We start from the raw sequence: 23,185 nt of genomic DNA on the forward strand, positions 1-23,185 counted from the left end.
AAATCTGACAAAATATTCGATTTAAGACGCCAAAATATTTCTAAATCATCCATAAACATATGCACCAAAAGTGCTGATATCTTGTGTAGTTAATACTTACAATGCTGGCCAAAAGTTTGGGATCACCCGCTAAAAAACATGCAAATTTTGATCGTTCATATCTGAGCCGTCTTAGAACATATTGCGAATTTTCTAATCTCATTCGAAAGCTGATGAGCAATAGCTAGCAATCATCACTTTAAAATATAATTTTTCAATGAATTTATGAAAAAACAATTCGTAAACTTCCAAATGAACCCCTCAGATCTGCAATACGATGATAGATGAGAAAGAAATGAATGAGATAAATTTGCATGTTTTTAAAAGAATGATCCCAAACTTTTGGCCGATACACCATGCTAAGGGGTGATCCCAAACTTTTGGACGATAACTGAAGTGTTTATTTTCTTAGTTAAAATTACATTCTTAAACTTTTGCACAATTTTTTTTATTGTTTTTTGAGAAGTAAAGAAAATACGGATTTTAATGCAAATCAAATTTGGTCCACCCTATTCCGAGATGATCGGCTTTGAATATTAAGTGCGGTTTTTTGAAAATGTTCTAACTTTAGGTTAAGATTAAGGTACAAAACTTAAACATGATTTGTGGGAAAAATACCTTCGATTTAGTTATTGCTCATCATCTTTCGAATGAGATTAGAAAATATGCAATATGTTCTAAGACGGCTCAGATATGAACGATCAAAATTTGCATGTTTTTTAGCGGGTGATCCCAAAATTTGGCCGGCAGTGTATCTTTTAATGCAATTGAAATTATCAACTTTTTTGTGTAATCTGAAGCTGGATTACGACTTTTAATTTTAAATATCCCTGTAGGTATGATCTGTTTACAATATTGGTGATGTGATTTGTGATCTTAAAGCTAAGTTACTCGAAAATCACTCTAAGATCATTAGAGCAATTGCCAAGAAAATGGTCGAATGATATCGTTTATCGGATCGTTTAAATTATTATTGTATGTTCGTATTTTGAATTCTGAAACTGAATTTAAATATCTATCGCCATAGCACTTATTTCTTGATATTAAAATAGCGTTAGCAAACTATCCCTGCTTGATTCTGAAATCTGTAAATAAACACAATAGTTATAACACTCACAATCAAATTATTATTGCAAAAAGCTCTAGAGATTCAACGTTCTATATTGAATTTGTAAATCCGTTATATTTTTATTCGATTTCTTTTTTGGAATAGCTGTACTTTTTCATTTGGATGAGCGTTATATAAAAAAATGTGGTGGATTTGAAACGGAAAAATGTGAAATGTTATTTTAAAAATATTAATGCTCCTTGCTAGTAGAAATGGTCTTTTGAGTTTGATTTTCTTTATTAAAAAATATTAAAGGATGGGTTTTAGAGATACTTTCTGCCTAAATCGGGACTTGTAATCAAAAGTGTGTCATGAAAATTAAAATTTACTAAAAGGTTATGACAAAAAAAAACAAATTGTATCCCTCAATTTCAGAGTTTTCAAATTTTCTATATAAATCAAGTTTAATGGGCAATGATTTACATTAACGGAAAAATAATTGAAGAAAAATTTTGTTGAAAAAAATTGTCTATTTTATACATGTCTGTTTATAATTTGTTACTTCATGAGAAAAAAAAACAAAACTGATTCTTTTAACCCTTTTGAAACCAACTCCGCCTTTAGACGGTTTTTACTAAAATAAGCATAAAATCAAAGCAAATCCTTACTTTAACCTTTTTATTTCCTTCTAATTGCCACTGTTTGATTGTTTTAGGAGATGCCAGATGAGAAAGCTGGAAATGGACATTTTCCAAACATTATCATTTGGGTAGCGTCAGAAAACCTTGGCTCATGCATTTTCGATCTTAAAAAGCTAAAACTAACCACTATAATACATTAATTTTGTTTACAAAAATTATCGTTGGTTAGGTAGAAAATAAGAAATATATCTGCCATCTAAAGACGGAATGGGGAAAACTGATAAAAAATTGACTATTAGCAACCGAAAAAAATACTGAAATTAAGTTATTAAGGCCATGTCATACAATTTTCGATAAAAAAAATTGTAAAAAAATTCTTTACGATTAAGATGTTCAGAGGATTTTACAATGTGAAAAATAGAAGAAAGTTAGACTGCCATTAGAAGTCCTACGCTTCTAAAACGCCTTTATTGGAGAATTGATCACCCCAATGGAACATAGCTTTTGTTCGATACACATTGCCACAGATTGGAAAATTTTGAAAATTCGAGTATATATCGGCTAGGAAAAGTTCTAAATTTTTATAAAAGTTCGTGCGTTTTAGTGTATTTTGTAACAATGTTTTCCCGCTTGTGGTGATTACCCCAATCACTGAACCCCCCCCCCCCCCCCCCCCCTCCCCATAGGACCGCTCATGACATCTACTGTTCATTGCACGACGTTTTTCTGATTCATTACTCTATGAAAGTTTGTTTCCTACACCTCAAAAATATTATTTCAAGGATGAGCTCTCAGGATCTCAGACATAGCGCAATTTTGGGTCACTCAATACCTTGCCCCAATAGTGTAATCGAAGGAATTGGAGGAATAGTTACCTCCACGATTCACACACTCAAACTACTGAGATTTCGGTTTTTCTCAGCCGGAAGGGCAATTCTATTTTGAATGTGTTTTAGGGTTTTTTTGCATACAAAATAATGAATTAATGAATTTTATGATTATAGAAGTTCTATAAGTAGAATTTGAGGATTATCCAAATTCATGAAAGTTTAGAATCTTAGAATATTGTTGAAGATTTGAAGTCTTTTATCAGAAATTGAACTCACGGGAAGGAAAATTGATTTATTTCGTGTAAATTTTGCGAAAAATTATACCTCTGAATAATTTGTTTATTATTATATTATGACTTTAAATTTTTCTTCAAAATATCATATATTGTTTTGATTAAAAGTGGGTGATATATTATGTGTCTGGGACACCAAAAGTTTTTTACTAAAGTGAGTTCCATGATTTTTTCAGTATAGTCATCGAACAACTAGCGAAGAACGAATAAAACTCTGTACAACCCCGTTTACCAGAGTAAAAACCTGTCCAGCATTCTCCAATCCCTCACCGGTGTGTGGCAGTGTTTACGAAAAGATTATAAGGATAAGCAACGGCGAAAGCAAGCAAAACGATTCGAAAGAGAGCTAAAAAATAATAAATCCAAAAATGAAATGATAAAACGTGACTCGCCGCACCATCCGGTCAGTAATCATAAAAATCTGCTGCAGCCGAAGAAGCCTATGTAGCAGCAAAAGAACACCGAAAAAAAAAGTATTGTAATAACCCGCGCTTAACAAAAATGCATTCTCCCTCGGGCAGCTTCGGTTGACGTTCGTTACGTCGGTTTGTGGAGAATGTTCGCTTCGGGGGGACCCCACAGTTGAAATTTTGCACAAGTTGCAGCGAGAGAGTCCGGTGGTGTGAGTTTCCATGGCAAACACGAAAAATTTAACAACATATCAACCAACGACCGGACGAAGGGATTGCTTTGTTATAATGAAAAGGAAAAGGGGTCCTATGCTGATGAGTGCTCCGTTAATGCTCGACTTGATGAGTCCCGTTCGTTCGGTTTTCCATGCATCAAACGAGCGAAGAGCATAAACGGCTCCGCCCCTTTGGCCATATTTCTCCCGCGGCACCTTCATAACAGCCGTTGGCACTCGTCGTCAGAGTTGCTAACGGGCGCAGCGAGGGTTGCTCAGTGGAAGGCCGAGAGCGATTTTTCGCTTCGGGTTTTCGAGAGAGTCCATATGTTGATGTTGTGAGAAGGCACTCAGGGCATGCCGGGTTCCGTTCGTGTCGTTGTGGTGGCCCCCGGAGCCTGTAGCATAGCCGCGGGATGTTTTCGAGAAACAGTTGTCGTTTTACCGCTGGTCCGTTCGAATCGGCCTTTTTCCCGATTAAGAGTAACCGCGTTCAGGGATCCATTGACCACGTTTTGGTTGTTTTGGCGTGTATCGTTCTGGAAGTGTTTTGTGGGGCGTCGCGCGTGTTTTGTTGCCAACCCTGCCCTCAGGGATCGGATCATCGCGGATGCACGCGTTCGTTTTGGGGGAGCAAGCAGAGCACAGGAGTGTGCACGTGAGTGAGCAGCAGAGCGGTGTGACAATAATCGTAATCATTATCATAACTTGTACTGATTTGTGTTTGTGAAGCGTGTGGTGCAGTGTGATTGCCTGCGCTGCCCTAGTGGGATATCGTATACTAAATATATACAGAGTGTGGTGGCCATTCACCGAAAACGATCTTGCGATTTACTGCAGCAGTACCAATATAGAGAAGGATCTTATCGCGCGATTTCCGTTTGCATGTTCTACGGTCTTTTCCTCGGATCGGAGATCGGCGTGACTGAGCGCTTCGACTAAAGAAGTGTGGTTGTGGGGCTTAAGAGATCGTGAGAAAGCCAGCCACAAGAAATCGCGCATCGAGTGCCGTCGGCTATTTGTTCGTTCCGCGGCGCATTAAGTGGCAGGTGTCCTCTCGTGGGCCAAATTGCGGCAATTGTCCACGTTTGAGGCGTGAAAATTGCAGACCCAAAGCTTGTCATCAGCCTCCGATCGTCAGAAGGAGACAAAGGGGGTTTAAAATTGGTTCAGCTTTCCCGGAAAATTTGCGCCCCATCTCGACGCTAATGACTAGTGATAAGTGAGTGATTTTCGGCGGCCGAGAGCAACCTCCCTAAAGTGTTCGGAATAATCGCGCAAAAACCACCGGTAATTGTCGGGTTTGCTCGGGACTCCCAGCAAGAAGAGACCCCGAATCTGCATACAACCCGCAAGAAGAGTGCGGAAAGCGAAAAGGGGACCGAATCGAATGCGACCGGGAATTTCGGGTGGGCAATAAAAATGATAATACATCTCGGGTCGGTCAGCGGGAACCGCTCATTAGAGGCCAAGTGACGACAGTTGGGCCGCAGCAGCAGCAGCCGAGTAACAAGTGATTTCTCAAATTATCATTTCCAACAAGCACCCGAATTTTTAATTGAAGAGCATTGAGCCACCGAGAAAAAAAACCGACCAACAAATGGGGGAGGTTCCCATCAGTGCCGCAAAAGTGTGAAGTGATTCCGAAATGAGCATGGGAAGAATTTCCGAGAAAAAAAGAGGCAATAAATGAAACAGCAGCAGCAGAAAAAAATCCAGTGAATATTTAGAAACCCCGAATTTTGTGTGTGAAAGAATGAATCAAAATATTGCTAGTCGAAGGTGGAAATTAAAAACAAGTGATGAATATTGATACCGAAATTGGCATTGTTTTTGGTGTTGTTGTTGCTGCTGGCAGAAGTGGCAGAATTTGGAACGACAACGACGTTCAGGGAATAACGTCGAAGTGGAAGACGAATATCAGCACCACCACCACCACCACGAAGAAGAAGAAAAAGTCGGTTATTGTTCGGTGTCACTGGCGGTAGCGCGCGCGCAAACGCTCAACGAAACGGAACCAACGGGTGTTTCTGGAGCAACAAGTGGCCGTGGGAATTTTCGTGGTTCTTTTTTTTGTTGTATGGTTGACCACCTTCTGCGTTTCCTTTGAAGGGAAAAGAGCGCGCGGGTGTGGAGTTTCTAAAAAAAAAGTTTGAACCGGGCCCGAGTTACTAGGAAGAATAGAATATAAAAAATGGCCTCTAGGACAGTGTGCACGTGGACGACAGGAGCTGTCGTCAGTTTTGTACTGCTTTCGACTGTGATCTCAACGGTGAGTTGCATTGATTTATTACTTATTTATACTACTTACTTTTATCTTACTGATTTATCCTACTCAATCCCAATAAAAATCGGAAACAAGAATATATAGGCTCTAAGGTTCATAAGGTATTAATGTTTTAACAATACTTTTCTTTCGTAATGTAAATGAAAAAGAAAAAATAACTGGAGAGGTAGCAAGCGTTCATATTTCCTATTGTAGGAATCAGGTTGGCACAGCTCAATAAAAGAAAATCAATGAGATGGCCATGATCATTAAAATTGTTATTGTGACAGATTATCCTGAGACTTAATGTTCAAGAAGTACTGTCGACATGATACCTGATATTTGATGGCCTACTGGTTTATGCCATAAATCCTAACTCCTACACTTTGTTCTTCTATGTACAGTACCGTTCATAATTGTATAGAAATTGGAAGGACGCGCACTATCACTTCGACTTTGAACTTCTATAACTTTGTACTCTGATGATATTTTGCGATCAAATTTTCCGCGTAAGATAGATAAACTATCACATTATTATATTGCTTAATTTGAGCTTTCTAAAATGTGTGTGGCCTGAGATACAGCAATTCTACGAAAATCGGACTTTTTGGACCTTTACCATTCAAACTGCAATATCTCAGAAACTACGCAACGTTTTTTCTTGAAATTTTGCAGAGCGATTGTTGAATATAAAGTTAGCATGTCTGAAGTTTTTGAAAAGTTCAATCGAATGGATCAAAAGTTACGCGAGGTACAATATTGCAGGCATGAACATAAAAATGTGATTTCTATATAATCATCAGAGTAAAAAGTGATGGAAGTTCAAAGTCCAAGTTACAGTGCGCGTGCTTCCAATCTATCCAATTATGAACGATACTGTACGTCTTTTTCGTTATATACATACAAGTATTCGAAAAGGATCTTCAGGCTATGTACCTATGATATGAGTTGAAGATCGTATTTAAATATTGGAAATGTTATTTTCGATTAACTTAATCATCCAAAGGATCTCTTAACGGAGTCTTTTAAACTCTCCTAGCCATTTCCATCCTTATTGACACTTCTAAATCTATAAACCATGGTTCATAGAACACTATTCTGCTTTTTATTGCTAAAGTCTAGAAACAATAAATAGATAAGGTATTTGCAAAATATCATACTGGGTCTATCAATTGTATTGCGGAATCAAACATGCATCATGGTTGAAATGATTGAAGTGAAATATAAGTCAGTTACAGAGCAATATGTATCAGACAGAATACTCAATATTCGTTGCTGAAATGCTGCGTATTTCCACCGATTTGATAATAGATTCCTCTGCGTTAGGGGCAACTTTTCAAAGCAAATTATCAAAACAAAAACATTTCACATTCTAAGGTACAGAAAAGTTATTTATTGAAGAAAAAAGTCCACCTATGGTGTATATCAAAGCGACTTAATTATGTAGTAAAGGCATCGCCTGTTTACCAAAATATTAAGCATATCTTTTGTTTACCTCTGTATAGTTCAAAGAAATAATTCCGTTCTTATTTCAGACTAGCTGACCCAGTGTGCTTTGCTACCCCTTCCATGGAAAAAATTAAGTTCTTTGAAATTATTATAATTTAATAAACTTTCTTTAAAATTAAATTTCAACACAATTCAAAAGCGAACTATTTTTCATAGCATCTGAGCTTCTAGATTGTATTGAGTCTCAACGTAACTTGAAGGTTTGAAGTTTTGAAGGTTGAAGTAGCCACTCTTTAAAATGAATGGGAGCTTCAATAGAATAAATGAATCTTTTGAATTTGAAAAAATGCCTCTTTTTTAAGCGGCTGGAGTACAGGCAAATGTGTTCATAATTATGAGAGTCTTGATTCAATAAAATGGGCAGCGTCTATCAATACAATATATCAACTAATTTTGTTGAAACTTATTTGTCTATTCAATATATTATCTCATTATGTCAAAAATCTTACGTTTATCAATTTTAAACAAAAATCCTTCGAGGATTGATAAAATTTTTGTTAATTTTGTATGGACCCCCTCTCCCTTTTAGGATTAGGAGGGGCTTGAAAGTATTATAGAAACCATTCTTGGTCTTGAATACTGCTGCACACAAAATTTCAAGTTGATCGGTTCAGTAGTTTCTTCTTATTGCGTCAAACTTTTGTTAATTTTTTATGGGAGCCCCCTCTTTTCGGATTCGGAGGGATTTGAAGGTATTATAGACACCATTCTCGGTCTTGAGAACGGCTACCCACCAGAATTAACGTTGATCGGTTCAGTAGTGCTTGAAAATTGTTCAAAATGAGTCAAATTTTTGTAAATTTTGTAAGGGAGCCCCCCTCTTTTTGGATTCTAAAGAACTTGAATGTGTTGTAGAAACCATTCCCGGTGTTGAAAACGGCTACACACCATATTTAACATTGATCGGTTCAGTAGTTTCTGGAAATTGATCTGATTGCATCAAACTTTCGTTAATTTTGTATGGGAGCTCCCCTCAGTTGGACTCGGATGGGTTTGAAGGTATTTTAGAAACCATTCTCGGTCTTGAAAACGGCTACACACCAAATTTAACGGAGATGGGTTCAGTATTTTTCGAAAAAAAAAATCGAATTGTGTCAAATTAATGTTCATTTTGTATGGGAGCCCCCTCTTCTCGAATTCGGAGAGGTTTGAAAGACTTTTAGAGACCTTTCCCGGTCTTGAAAACGGCTACACACCATATTTTAAGTTGATCGGTTCAGTAGTTTATGAAGATTGTAAGAAATGTGTCAAATTTTTGTTAATTTTGTATGGGAGCCCCACTCAATTGGCCTCGGAGGAGTTTGAAGGTATTATAGAAACCATTCTCGGTCTTGAAAACGGCTATACACCAAATTTAACATTGATCGGTTCAGTGTTTTCCGAATAAATTTCGAATTGTGTCAAATTTATGTCAATTTTGTATGAGAGCCCCCTTCTTTTCAGATTCAGATATTATAGAAATCATTCCCGGTCTTGAAAACGGCTACAAACCAGATTTAACGTTGATCGGTTCAGTAGTTTATGAAAATTTTTCGAAATGTGTCAAATTTTTGTTAATTTTGTATGGAAGCCCCCCTCTTTTCGGATTCGGTAGGGCTTGAATGTCTTATAGAAACCATTCCCAATGTTGAACACGGCTACACACCATATTTAACGTTGATCTGTTCAGAAGTTTCCGAAATTATTTGAATAGTGTCAATTTTTTGTAAATTTTGTATGGGAGTCTCCCTCTTTTCGGATTCGGAGTTGCTTGAAAGTATTATAGAAACCATTCCCGGTCTTGAATACTGGTATACACCAATTTTCATGTTGCTCGGTTCAGTAGTTTATGGAAATTGTTCTGATTGCATCAAACGTTTGTTAAATTTGTATGGGAGCCCCGCGCTTTTTGGTATTCGAAAGAGTAGAAACCATTCTCGGTCTTGGAAACGGCTACACACCAAATTTAACGTTGTTCGGTTCAGAATTTTTTTTCAAAATGTGCCAAATCTTTGTTAATTTTGTATGGGAGCACCCTGTTTTTGGATTCGGAAGGGTTTGAAAGTATTATTAAAATCATTCCCGGTCTTGAAAATGGCTATACACCAAATTTAACGTTGATCTGTTCAGAAGTTTCCGAAAATTCGGAAATTTGTTCAAATTGTTAATTGTGTCATATTATTATTTATTTTGTATGGGAGCCCCCCACCTTCTCCTTAAACTAGGAGCGGTTGAAAGTAGTTAAGAAACCATCTGCGACCCCAAAAACTCCTACATAGATTTACCTTTTTTTTCCTGTGGTGGCCAACCAGTTGTGCACTTACTGCATATAAAAATAACACTTTTATAGCACTTAGTGCAAAACTGGTGTGCCACCAGCGTGAAAAAACGCTATAAGTTTAGTTGAAACTTGAGTAATAAATCTCAAACAAAAGAACCAACTTCACGTATACACAAGGTAGACGCTCCCAATAAAAGTCACCCTCAAATGTCAACCCCAGTTCAACATCGATTGACATATCAATTTTGAAGGTGTTGTTCGACACGTTTTGTGAATGAAACCTGACAGTCGGCTAATGTGTTGCCCAATTTGTTCGAACTGATACAGGGAGTAATTTGAGTCTAACATTTTTTAACGGAACCAGTTTTCCATTTTAGAAAGATTAATTTGCTACAAATTTTATTGCTACCTGAACAAAGGGAAAAGAAATTAAAAAATACCATTAAAATGCTCAATTAGCTAAAAAAAAAACCGACAGACGTGGAAAACACCATTCAATGCAATATGCAAACGACTTGCAGAAAAAAGATGTTAAATTTTGCACCCAATTACGCAACATGTTTCAGCAAAAAAAAAACAAAACCAATCGAGAGGGTTTGAAATATGAAAGGTGCATTCAAAATGAGAGCGATATGTTCATAAAAAAAAACCCAAAGAAAGTAAAACCAACTAACCATTTTTTCTCTCTGTTTTACCTCGTTTTATCCATTCGAGCTCGACAGAAGTGTAGAAGTAAAAAAAAACCCAAACAGTTTCGGTTCGATTGTGAACAAATCGATGCCCAAAAAAAAACTAAAAAAAAAAAATAGTCGCTGGTACTAAAACCGCGCTAGCACGCCGAAAACCGGGTGGAATGCAAATTTGTGTGAATGGATTGTTGCATTCATCGTACTTGCACTTAACTACCCATCGCACCAATCTGGAAAGGTGTAGGTTTTACTGTCTTTAAAGCTGCTGAAATCCCACCCCAGGCCTAGCCGAGGCTCATTTAGTGGTACAAAAATCGCGATTATTGTTTCATGCACTTGAAAATGGGTGAGGAAAAAAAAGAACGACGTTCGTTTGTGGCTTTTGGTAGCACTTAAAAGTTTCGATGTCATTTTTTTTGTTGCTTGTTACTGCCGCTGCTGCTAGTCAATTGTAGCTGCTCGCGTTTTGATGATGATGGAGCTTCAATTGTTTAAGCTTAGCGTCTACGGGGAGGCTTGCTTTTTTGGTGAAGGGTATTTTTCGAGGGTTTTTTTCGGCAAAATTAATGGGGTATGAGCTTTTGTCTCACGAAACCTCGCTGCCATAATAACTGGTTACTAGGCAACAAAGTTTAAAACTAAGTGAGGTGTCTTTCACCCACGTTTAGTTTTCGGCTTTGCTGAGCTTGAATGAGGTGGGGTTGCTTTCTTTTTTTTGGAAAATCGAAGAATCAATTTATAATCATTTTCCTTTAGCAGTTCAATTCAGGTTCAAAACGTGAACGAAAAAAGTTCTAAGTATGCTTAAAATCAATTTTTTGACGGCCGCCATTTAAAAAAAACGCGGTCGCCACTTATTCCAGCGTATTTAATAATGGTCAAGACGACGTTAAAACCATGGAATTAATTTAAAACTAAATTGGATATATGATTATGCAATCTATTTGTGTAGAAAGGGCTCCCCAGTTTCGTTTATGGGTACAGGAATTACATCAAGTCTGAAAATGTGGGAACGTTGTTCATGATTGTTTGATTTTTATCTACTTTTGCACAATCAAAGCAATCCAGCAAAATCGATTCTAACGCATCAGATTTTCAAACACATGTATTATGGTTAGATCAAATTCACTGGTGTTGGGAAAAAGTGGTAGAAATTTTGACACTTACGGCACATTTTGAAAATTTTGCCGTGCAAAAACATTTTCGAGATCTGTGGCCTTCTAGTTTTTTTACAACACGTGTTGTATTTTCACATGCTGTGATGCAAAAACAGCAATATTTCTATCACATACGGCTGAAATAGAAACAGTGTTGTAAAAAATACAACGCCCCAAGATCTTGAAAACATTTTTACATGGTCAAATTTTCAAAATTTCTACCACTTTTTCCCAAAACCAGTGAACTTGCTCTTATAAAAGAAATTTCACTATTATTAGGAAAAAGTGGTAGAAATTTTGACACTTTTAGCGCATTTTGAAAACTTTAACATGTGAAAACATTTCAAGATCTGTGGCCTTCAAGAGTTTTTGCAACACGTGTTGTATTCTCACATGCTGTGATGCAAAAATAGCAATATTTCTATCACATTCTGCTGGAATAGAAACAGTGCTGTGAAAAAAATACAACACCCAAAGATCTTGAAAACATTTTTGCATGGTAAAATTTTTCAAAATATCAAAATTTCTACCACTTATTTCCAACACCAGTGCACTTGCTCTAAGGTTACAATTTTCTGCTTTAGTTGTTATAACCAAACACTATTTCTTTTAAGTTTAAAAACCTTCAAACAGCACCTCCCTACCCTAAGAAATGAATAGATTGATATTTTCACTACAATTTCAAATGCGTAGTTACTTCTGCAACAACAGGCTATCAAAAGCCACCCCAGGCATAAATTTCTCCATTTCCGGCAAAAAAAAACTGTTGCTATTTCACGACAAAATGCACTTCCGACCATTCACTTATAACATAGTTCAAATTTATTCGTCACTTGAAGATTAAAATCAAAATTATCGCGAACGGAGCGAGAAAAAAAAACGCACGCGTTGTCAAAAAATCATCGCCTACTCCTCCAATTTATTACTCAAGTTGCGAATAAATTTAATTTAAATTATGGACAGATTTGTCAATTCCAATTAAATTTAGCTCTTTAAAAGATTCGCTTCAATCATTCTTTAAACTGTTTTTTTTTTAATAAAACTGTTTTTTGTTGTAGTCTTTCTTGATCACAGATCTAGTATGCAGCGCACGATTTAAAAATTCTAAATTTTTTAAAGAAAGCTTGAGTTCTTTCCGATCCATGAGAAAGCTTGTGGGTTTTCGGGGGATTTTTTGGTGCATACAAATTATCAATAGACAAGATAGAGCCTATCATATGTTGCTTTCAAGCTTCATGTGATATTTTGAAAAAAAAAAGATGCAACATTAAGAATTTTTTTGAATGAATTTTTAGGAACGTCACTAAATGAAAGTCAGGGTTTGTTCTCGTTTTGAAAATCATTAATTTTTTTCTCTCAACTTGAACCTCTTTGCAAAAATTCATTCTCTCAAACAAAGACATCATTTGCATCAAAAATTTTCCCTAAAACAGAAATTTTTCAAGACTTTTCTGCGATGCATAAAAAAATTTAACTCGTTTCCATAAAAAAAATATTTTTTGTTTAAACCGGGCCTACTCATTAAATACTTTCATTCAAAAGTCTTCCGGGATAAACCCAAGCTACCAAAAGTCGCGTTTTTACCTAAAGATGGAACACTGAAGTTCACATTTGGCTGAAAAAATGTTTTACGAGAGCTTTAGGTGACTTTAGGTGAAAATTACTCAGGAACTTCCATCGCCCTTTGAAAGGTTAAATTATCGATAACGGAACCTCTAAGCGCTTTTCATGCAACTTTTTTCAAGAAGGTCGATAACGTTTGCTTAACACTTTCTAACGCACCGTTAAGATACTTGTAGGTGTTTTAAATAACCAATATGAGAATTCTAAGTGACATGTCAAAAATTTCTGTCAATTTCTTGTTATGGTTTTAATTTTGATAATATCAGTACAGATATTCACAAATGAAATTCAAAAATTTTTCGAATTTTTCTCATCAATGTTAAGATATTCGATTGAATTTTTGATGATGAGAATTTTCTGTTCATTTGGCTTTTTCGGCCCGTAGAAGTTTTTTGACATTCTCTTAGAAGATCTTAGAAAGCGTTCTCTTCAGCCACCTAAACGAACTTCAAAGTAGCTTTAAGAACTTAAATTTTGGGCTGATTAGCATTCTTTTCAGAAAGAAACGAGAGCTGATTAGCTTATATGAAATCTATTTAAGGGAGTTCTGGTTGCTTGGGAAGTATATCACACCAATGACTTGAAATTTCCAAGCAAATTTTATCTGAGAATTAAGCCTAGAGTTTACATTCTTTATAGTACGTTTTTTTTTTGAACTTTTAAAAGGTTTTGTAAATTAAATTTTAGAGCAACTTGGATAGGTTTTCTAACACTAGTTTAAGAAAACTTTCTGACGTTTGAATCAAAGCAATCGAAAGATTCCCTTTTATTCAACCATGGTAAAAGAAAAGTTCAGATATCGGTATTTTGACAGCAACTTACTATCTTCTTCAGTTAGTGTTTTCGATTGCTTTGATTCAGAAGAATTATTCAACCAAGTAGGCTGTGTGAAATGAAATGTTATTTACCATGTGAAGAGACTAAATTTGTCAACGTTTGGTATAACATAAAAAAACAATTTCACAGATTTTTTGGATCAAATAGAAAAAAAAACCAATATAGGTTCTGTCAAAACCAATATAGGTTCTGTAACTCATAGTTTTAATTTAATTACCAACTAAATTAGCGTTTTTGTCCAATTTGATAAACTAATTTTGTTTAAAAAAAAAAAAGAATTTATGATACAACTTTATCTTTGACAGAAAAATTAAAAACTCATCTACATGTGCTCAGCAATAGTCTTCCAATTACTGCATTTGACTTTGCCGACTTGCGCTTGGTTATTCATTTTGAATTTGAAAACCTTCAAGAAAGATGAGGAAAATTGTACCTCGAATTAGAAAAAAACTCCAATATTACGTTTCAGATAATGATATTGCATTTATCCCTTTGAAAAGCACATTGTATGTTAAAATTTCTGGAAAAAAATCACGGATATCAATGATTGTTGAATAAGTCCAAATAAAAACACTTGAAATACTTACATATTAAAAAAAGTCATCGCCATATCAATTATTTCTGGTTAATTGATATTTTATGATAACTAGCGATCTAATGCAGAAAAAATTCAACAAAATAATTCAAATTTAGGAAGGCTTCGCGGGCCGCAGGCCGCTGGTTGCTTACCCCTACTCTAATATATGTTGTGAGCCTACTTGGTTGAATAATTCTTCCACGGTACCATGGTTAAATTAGAGGGAATCTCTCGATTGCTTTGATTAAACTTAAAAACTAAACTGGCTTATGTATCAAATTTGATGTTATTCACTTGAAAATTATTCGAGTAGAGTCATATTTAATACTGATTTTGTATGGGAGCCTATCACCACTCCTTTAAGAAGTAGGAGAGGTCTTTCAATGCAACAAATCCTTTGCCAAATATTGAAGATTGTCATGATGATTATGGTTGTTTGTCTAAAATATGATTTTTTATAAACAAACTGGATCAGGAATAGAAATTATTTTTTTAGAAGCATCCCTCGTGGGTTCCCATCTGTTCATTCCAAGGAGTGTTCTTCCATCTTAAATAAGCCTATCCGCTTATTCCGCCCAGTTAAAAAAGTAGTGTAATTCGAGCTTTATTCAGCCATTGTGGGATTCGAATAATCAGCTTGACAGATATTTGATCTCATAAATATCACGCAGCCAAAAATACACCCACAGAAAGTAGCTCTAAAATGCCATATTTATACCAGGATCAAAATCCTGCTGAGAAAATTACATTATCATTCGCATTCATCTAGAAACAGTTAAGAAAAAACGAAATAAAAACATTGTCCTCTCACCGTCCATTTCGAAAGACATAAAAATCACTGCCTTTCTCATTTGCTTTGTCAGGTTTTGAGCTTTTGAAATGGGGCAAAAAAAAAAATGACTCAATCAAGCGCGCGGTAACAACTCCTCAATATGTAACAGTCGAACGAACGGCCGCGTGGTTTACCTCCCAAAAACCCAACGACAGAATAAAAAATAAACCAAACAAAAATGCTTCCAACATGCGCACCCAAAAACAAAGTGAAAGTAGTTCACCCATCAAAATCAGTGCATTCACTTGGCTGCACCGAAACTGCATCAGAGCGAACGCCTCGAGGGCATTACGCCACCGCCCAATCCCAAAAAATAGCGCCCTTGCCGAAAGTTCCCACTTCGATCGAAAGGATTAAACCTCTTCTGGTTGTTGGAGTAATGATCACCCCTACCCTACCCTCAACTTCAACCCGGAATGATTAACCCATGATTTGGTCGAAAATTGGGTCAAAAACTCGCTCAATGTGCCACACGCAGCAGCCAAAATCAAAGCCAAAAAACGGTCGCATAAATTCTCGCATTTTACGAGCCTTCGCTCATCGGCGAAGCTGGGCGAGTTCCTCCGGTCATCCGGTTTTTGCGCCGGTGTATCGGTAGGTAATTTTAACTGGATTAAAGTCTCTCGAATCGGCCAAGTTTCGTTTTGATCCCGAACCACTTTGTAGGATTGGCAGGGGGCGGCTGTTATCTCTGCTAGGTGGGCTGGGAGTGCTCGAATCGTTTTAATTTTTTGCTCTGTTCTCAGAGAGCTAAATCGTGTAAAGTGAAGGTAAGTTCCCCGGGTGATTCCGGGACCAGATTTACCTCCGGAGTTGTGAGATTTTTCTACCGAACCCAATCCAACAAAGAGCTGGTGATTTGCATTGCAAAACTGTTTTTATATCCAATCTAATAAAAATTGTTATGAAACCTTGAAAAAGATGAAAAGATTGATCGAAACGTTAGAGTACTTTTTTTGGACTTCAAATTGCATCACCCGAATATGCTTTTCAGACAACATCATTTTATTCTAACAGTAAAAGAGTTAAATGAAGTGTAAACAATACACTCTAAACTACTTCTATCTAAATTTAAAAAAAAACTACTCAACGATTTTTATTTCTGTATTCAGAATTCTGATCCTAAATTGTGTATAAGTTAGTTTTGGTGTTGATTTGAGATTTCGTTGCTGTGTTACAAGTTTTTAATTTTGATTAACGACGGAATCTGTGTATTTTTTCCGAACTTATCACCGCGCGGAATAATCAAAATTCCACCTTTACAAACATTTCGAACCGCTCCGTTCGGTTTATTGTTGTTTGATCAAATGAAAACCAAAATTAGCCAATTACCAATCACCAATCAACAAACAAAAGATCACTTCAAGAGGAGAGGTAACAAAAAATAAATTTACTCCATCGAGTGTTGGGTAAGTCCACAGAGATGCTGCGGTTGAAAAATGAAGCTCAAAACTCCGAAAAAAAGAAACAAAATTATTTGGTGAAAAAAAGAATCCACCAAAAGGCCGCAGCGAATTCCATTACCAATACTATAAAGCCCGAAACTTGGTTAATCACCAATAAAATACTTGTGCCCCAATGAATAAAAAAACGATATTGTAGGAACGGAGGAAAAGAAGAGAAGGTAACATAAAAAGAAATTAACAGAAAGAGTGAAATTCTCAAGCCCATTCGGAGAAGTTGCAAATTTCGAGGGAATTGATTGAATCATCCGGCCTCTGCTAGGTTGCTGTTTATCTATAAGAATCGGGCATTGCGCCAAGATGATACCAAAAAAAAGCCAAAGCGCGTACAAAGATGATTTTATTAAAAAATAATACTCCCCTGCGCTCGAGTTCTTAAATTTCGCAACCGTGACTGGTAGATTTTTTTACCCTCTGTCTGTTCTGTTGTGTTCTGATCTGGGGGCTTCGTGCGATTCTGTCGAATCATTACGTGAGACACTCTGCCTCCGAACTTCGCACAAACCGTGACTGTAAAGTGCTGTGGATCCCTTTTCGGAAATCCGCGAAGCTCCCTTAGCTCTTCTAAAATCAATCTGCATTCCTTCCAAACCAAATTCAATCTTTCGTTCCAAAAAAAAAGACAAAAAAAAAACAAGCAAAAGTTTAGATCGGTGCGCACAAAAACAGACTCAATGCTCCCCAAAAAACACAAGTTCGAACAAAACCGAAACAGAAAACGTTCCAAGTTGGTTAACCAACTATACAAAGCTCCAACACAGACGTCCAGCTCTGCGGATGCTGTACGGATGAAAAAGAGAATCAACAGACGAACGAACAACAACAACAGAAACAGAAAACAACCGATCTTTTCCTTTACCTTCAATTTTATCTTAATTAGAATCTTCGTTTTTCACTGCAGCTCCAGCTCCAGTCTGCCCCACTTTGTAGTCTCCCCTTCGGATTGGAACTTCTTTTTTTTTCAACAACGCACAGCAGCATCCCTCTGGTCTCTGCCTGGCCGGGGAAGAAATTCGCGCCTGCCCGCCTTTCAGGAATGACTGAGATTTGGATTTTGACTTTTATTCCTACGGCCGTTTCTTTCCCGGGGTCCCGAAGCTTTCGAGAGTCAATCACCACAGCAAACGCGAACGAACGAGCGAGACTGTTTTGCCCCTTTAAAATAATGAAATGCGTTTTTCTTCTGCCTTTGCTGCTGTTGAGGTTTTTTCTTCTGTTTTCTTTGCTCATTTGGGCTAAGATTTTTTCGAAAATATTTTTCCTTTCCACTCTGGGGAGTCGGTGTCAGAGGAAATCTGCAAATGGACCCCTATTTCAAAAGGAAAGAAAAAAAAATGTGCACTGGTTACAGTTTTATCTGCAGATAAAAATTTAATTTGGTTCTGGGTCGAAACAGAAAAAAAATCGCTTACGGAATGTTTAAACACGTTTTCGAAAATAATGATTTGAGCACATTTTTGATTATCCATAATCGCAGTTAAATGGGACTGATATTTGGCTTTGAAATGAGTATATCTTTATGACCGTGCACATTGATAATTTTAAATGAGTTTTTAAAAGGCCCAAATAAACAAATAATAAATAACTTTCAATATTTATTTAGTTTGTTGAGCTTTCTCATATCGATAGCACAAGGCAACAACATTTTTCCGAGGTGCACAGAATTAAAACTTCGCGAGATAACTTTCGAAAAGAAATAAAAATTCATTTTAGAAAATTGTGCATTTTTTTTGGCAAAACTGTGGATCATCGCAATAGAAACATAAATTTTAATTCAAAGATTAACCCTATGTTTCAGAAAAAAAAATCGAAGATTGAAGAGGAGAGTAGGCGGCGACCGTGACTGACGGGTGTGAAAAATTATTTTATTTTTTACTTGTAAATTATTATTTGAGACAACAATTCGTACAGAAGTTGGATGATTTGAGTTTGCGTCGCCTTTGTTCTAATTTTGTTAGTGTTTTGAGGTCTAACAACCCAGTACATTATAGAAATTCTAGTGGACGATGTGCATTAGCTGTTGAAATAGCTGGGGCCGGTGCCGGAAATGGAAGAATTTATAGCTTTACTTGATACTTTCTTCGAATCATTCTACAAATCAGAGCTAAGTATACCTTTATTGTATCCAAATTGAAATTTCTTTTTTAGTAAGGTAGTTTATAGGATAAAATGTGTTTTTTGTGTTTTGCGATCTGCCGATCAAAGTACAAGTTTCCGTTAAACAAAACTATGATCAAGTTTCCAAGCTGTTGAAATCGCTATAGGGGAGAGGCGGGCTATATGCGCATGTTAAGGAAAGCACTCATTTTCTCCCAAATTTCAATAGATAGGAGTCTGAAAACTATATACACATGAGCGGACATCTGTTTTTAATACGTTAGAGCAATTTTTCTGTTAAAATCTCTTACAGTTTTTGTGAAAATAATTTTATAATAAAAGTAGTCAAAATAGCCGATTTCCGAAACTGGCGGGCTAAATGCGCATATTTATGTTTTTAGCTATATTTCATTAACACTTGCAATATTTTGATATTATTTAATTGAAAATAGTAGAAACGGATGTTAAGCGTACGTCAAGGCTGAAATTATGGCGAAATTTTAGACATCACTAGTTCTTTTGCATGAAACATAATTAAGTATGCCATATATTTCATGGTAATATTTTGTTCATATCGTATTTTTATCGAATCAGTATGAAGTTCTTCTTTTTTCGCGGCAAGATCGTGATTTTAGCGTAGATTTAATGTTTAAATGATAAAAAGTAAACAATTTACAAGATTAATCCACTTTTCTTGATATAGGCATTTAACCTGCCTTGGTATGGGCATTCAGAACCTGTCTCTTATTCCAATATCTTATCATTTACAACTTTGCCAAAAGCTTCAATTTGTTAAATTTCCGATTTCCAGATGAATAAGAAAGAAAAACCATTAAAACTTTTGTTCACAGAATCTGTACGCACGATAATTAAAGTTCAATATATTTTAACAAAACTGACAAAAATCTTGTTTGAATTTTTAAATTTTTTCGACTTTATATAACAATTTAATTTTTTCATGCCATGTGTTAAAAGCGTAATACCCTAAAACTGCACTGATTAGATATGATGAATCTCCAGCCATATCGCCAATCGGCTGTATGCGCATATTACCCAACATGCGCATTTAGGAACACTTCCCCCTACGGAAATATGGCAATTTTCTTGATTTTGTTTGTTTTTAGATTTAAAAAATTGTATTTTAGAGTTGCCTCCTATCGGTTTGAACGGTTTGAATGGCAGCATTGGCAAAAAAACACCATTTGACTTGTGGACTGGGTTGCCAGGTGCCCAGATTTGTCTGTAAAACCAAGACTTTTGACCAGGGACGGGATTATGTCATAGTCATGAGCCAAAAATTGCGACTAGTGACCCATTTTTTTCCTCACATGTCGTTAGTTTAGGATTTTTTCGAAATGAAATCATGCTATGAATGATTATTTTGGAAAAGAAAGATTTTTCCATTATGTCATTGATCATTGAGATGTACAACAATTCGGTCATGACATGATGGTTAAAACTGGTCATGACATAGATCACCAGTGCAATTTTTGGCTGCTTCGTTTGTCAAGCTTATTTTCAATATGCTGTAGTATGACAAACGATAACTAGCAATAGTATGTATGTATGTATGTCTGTCTGTATGGTTCCCCCATCGGTAGCAAGGTCCTGTCTATGGCTGTGTGGCTTGGCCTTCGTATTTCTTCTAGGGCTTCCACGGTCCGATGGTTCGTCGAAGGAAGGTACCCAACCCTCAGAAGCCTACAATGGCCGGCAACCCGTGCCGCTTGCAATAGTCTCTTCAGGTTAGCCCCAGATGCATTCCCTAATATTTTATAATTTTTTCAATGAAACACATCTTACCTCTCGGCAACATATGGGATTCGAACCCAAAAGTTTTTCTTGCCGATACCGGGAATCGAACCCAGTACGCCTGAGTTACCAATCTTGCTTCAGCCTATACACTAGACCGCATCAGCGCTATGACAAACGCTAACTAGCAATAGTATTAAAAAAATGAAAATATAGATAAGTGTTTTCTGCGTCTTTTTTAAAGATTCTATTAGGTTCTCAAATTTCATTCTGTTTCCGACAAAAATTGACTTTCGGATTAGTCGTAAAAACCGCACTCTATAAACTTTACTTCCGTTTAATTTCAAGTAAAAGCAGCTACAATGTTCGATCTTAAAACGTTTATTCTAACTGTTCGGACTGAATAATGATTGAACTGCGCGCGATTGATACTGGATAACAAGTAATCTATTTTTTCTCCTCCGCTTTGTGCGGTGGTTTGGTCAGCCAACAAACTGACCATAAGAATTTGGCTTTAACAAAGGGGGTGCGCGCAATAGTTGTTTCAAATGGGAAATTTGATGTGGCGCGAATATACCCTAAACTGAGAGGACCGTTTTTTGCGCAAACATACCGGCCGCCTTGAATTATTTATAATTTCAAAAAGATTCTTAAGAAATTTCTTAATTGGATCCACGACTGGATGCTGACTACGTTGCCGACTACGTTGAATCATTGTAAAAGTTCGTGGTTGAAGAAAACAGGACCGGATTTTCCAGCTCGATGAACCGCAATCCTGCTAACGAAAAACGGGTAAATGTCCGAACTGGACGTTGGAAATTGATGGTTACTTAACAGAGGGCTGCTGTGGGGTGACAGGTCCGACCCGTCCGATCGCAACCGCGTCACCCCCGATTGCTTTAGAGCTGGATCCCTGCTCAGACAAGTGGCGTCTGGTTGCACAATTGCAACATATGGTGTGATGCAAAGAAACTGGATGAAACGCTACCGGTCTACACCGGAAGCACTAATGACTTGGAAATGATGATGATGATGATGATGGGATTACTAATACGCTGAGTACTGCCGTTGCTACTGCTACTGATGCTGCTGCGACGTTGGAGAGCTTATGACAGGATGAGGAGTTCCAGCACGATGATCCGCAACCTGTTAAGGAAAAACGGGTAAGTGTCCGTAATGGACTCAGGTATTGAATGGTTACTTAACGAAGGTTAGCGGTGGGGTGACAGGTCCGACCCGTCCGATCGCAACCGCGTCACCCCTGAAGGCTTTGGTGCTGGAACTCTGCTCAGACTAGCGTTGTCTGTTCACCCTTTGGCAAATCATGAACGACGGTACAGGGCGACCCAAGGATTGTAGTTGGTGAACTATCGGTGCTGCGTTGATTCTTGATCTAACAAACGGAGATCTGCCAGACCAGTTGTACAAACTCTTGAATGATCGTATTCGTCGATGCGAGCTTAGCGACGAACTTCGATGGATCGGAACGACAAACGCATTGCTTAACTGGCTTGAGTACTGAGTAAACCTCAACGAGTGTGCAGACGACGAAAGGATTCTGGTAATAACCGTGAGATGTTTCACCGACTCTTTCCAAACAGACCGCAAGGTTTTCGGTAGGGGTTTGATGTATCGACATTTAAACTGGTAGAACTTTTGAAGGGTTAGGATCAAAAGGATCATAACTAAACTGATTATGTACAAAGATGTTGAAGCTGTCGATACACTGGATGATTCCGACTTAAGGAGAACACAACTGCCTGCCGAATTTTCTTGCTTCTGGCGAAGCTGATGGTTAAGAAGGTTGACTCTTCCATGTTTCCACCGGCCGCCGACACCAACTATACCGTCAGTAAAACGGGGATATGACAAAGTTTTCTGTTCTGAAACTGTGCCAGCAATGATCCAGCCAAAGACGGAGTTCTGTATGCTGGGGCCAGTTGGGATTTTGAAGCGACCATCGGTGAGCAAATCGAAAAAGACCTCTGCGCCTAGAATGAGGTCCACTTGTCCTGGCTTGTCGAAGTTTGGATCGGCAAGTACCACATTATCTGGTAAATTCCACGACTTGCAAGGAATAGAGTTGGTTGGGAGGCTATTCGTAATTTCGGGAAGCACATAAAATTTCATCGACGAGCCGAAGGAAGATATTCCCGAGCAACGGGGAAAAACGGAGGCTATCACTTGCTGTTTCGCGACTGTTGACCCACCGATGCCTTGGACGATAAGACAATCGGAGGAGCTTCGAAGTTCTAAGCTTTGGCAGAATCTGGTGCTAATAAAATTGAACTGGGAACCAGAATCTAATAAGGCTCTGGCTGGTCGAGAGTTCCCAGACTGGTCCTGGATGCGTACAATGGCCGTCGACAGCAAAACGTGGTGTGATGATGGGTGCGTTTGTGTGGAATGTCCAATTGTGTGTTGGTTGTTGTCAGAGAAGTCTGTAGAGTAGTCTGGCATGTGTGTAACTGTGAACGATGAGGAGGTTTGTGGTCTGGAAAGTGGGCTCGTAGAAGGGATCGGTTGGGATGACGGAGATGGTGGAGGGGATTGCGGAGCTTGACGTACGGACGGCGGCGAATTCCTACGGGTTTGCGAGACGGAGGATTGAGTGTCTGGATGCAGCAATGAATGATGGCGCGATCCG

The 23,185-nt window shown here is 37.4% G+C and overlaps 1 protein-coding gene across 1 annotated transcript in view; it reads left to right on the top strand.

Annotated features, from left to right (window-relative positions):
• The first annotated feature begins 3,925 nt into the window (after positions 1-3,925).
• Positions 3,926-23,185, top strand: part of LOC129745127 (protein serrate-like) — a 140,439-nt gene continuing 121,179 nt past the window's right edge. Inside the window, exon 1 of the mRNA XM_055737993.1 lies at positions 3,926-5,748. Within this exon, the coding sequence (XP_055593968.1) occupies positions 5,671-5,748 (78 nt within the window). The 5' untranslated portion in view covers positions 3,926-5,670. The remainder of the gene's footprint in view (positions 5,749-23,185) is intronic.

The sequence above is a fragment of the Uranotaenia lowii genome, chromosome 1, assembly GCF_029784155.1.
Source record: "Uranotaenia lowii strain MFRU-FL chromosome 1, ASM2978415v1, whole genome shotgun sequence".
In the NCBI taxonomy this organism is placed as follows: domain Eukaryota; kingdom Metazoa; phylum Arthropoda; class Insecta; order Diptera; family Culicidae; genus Uranotaenia; species Uranotaenia lowii.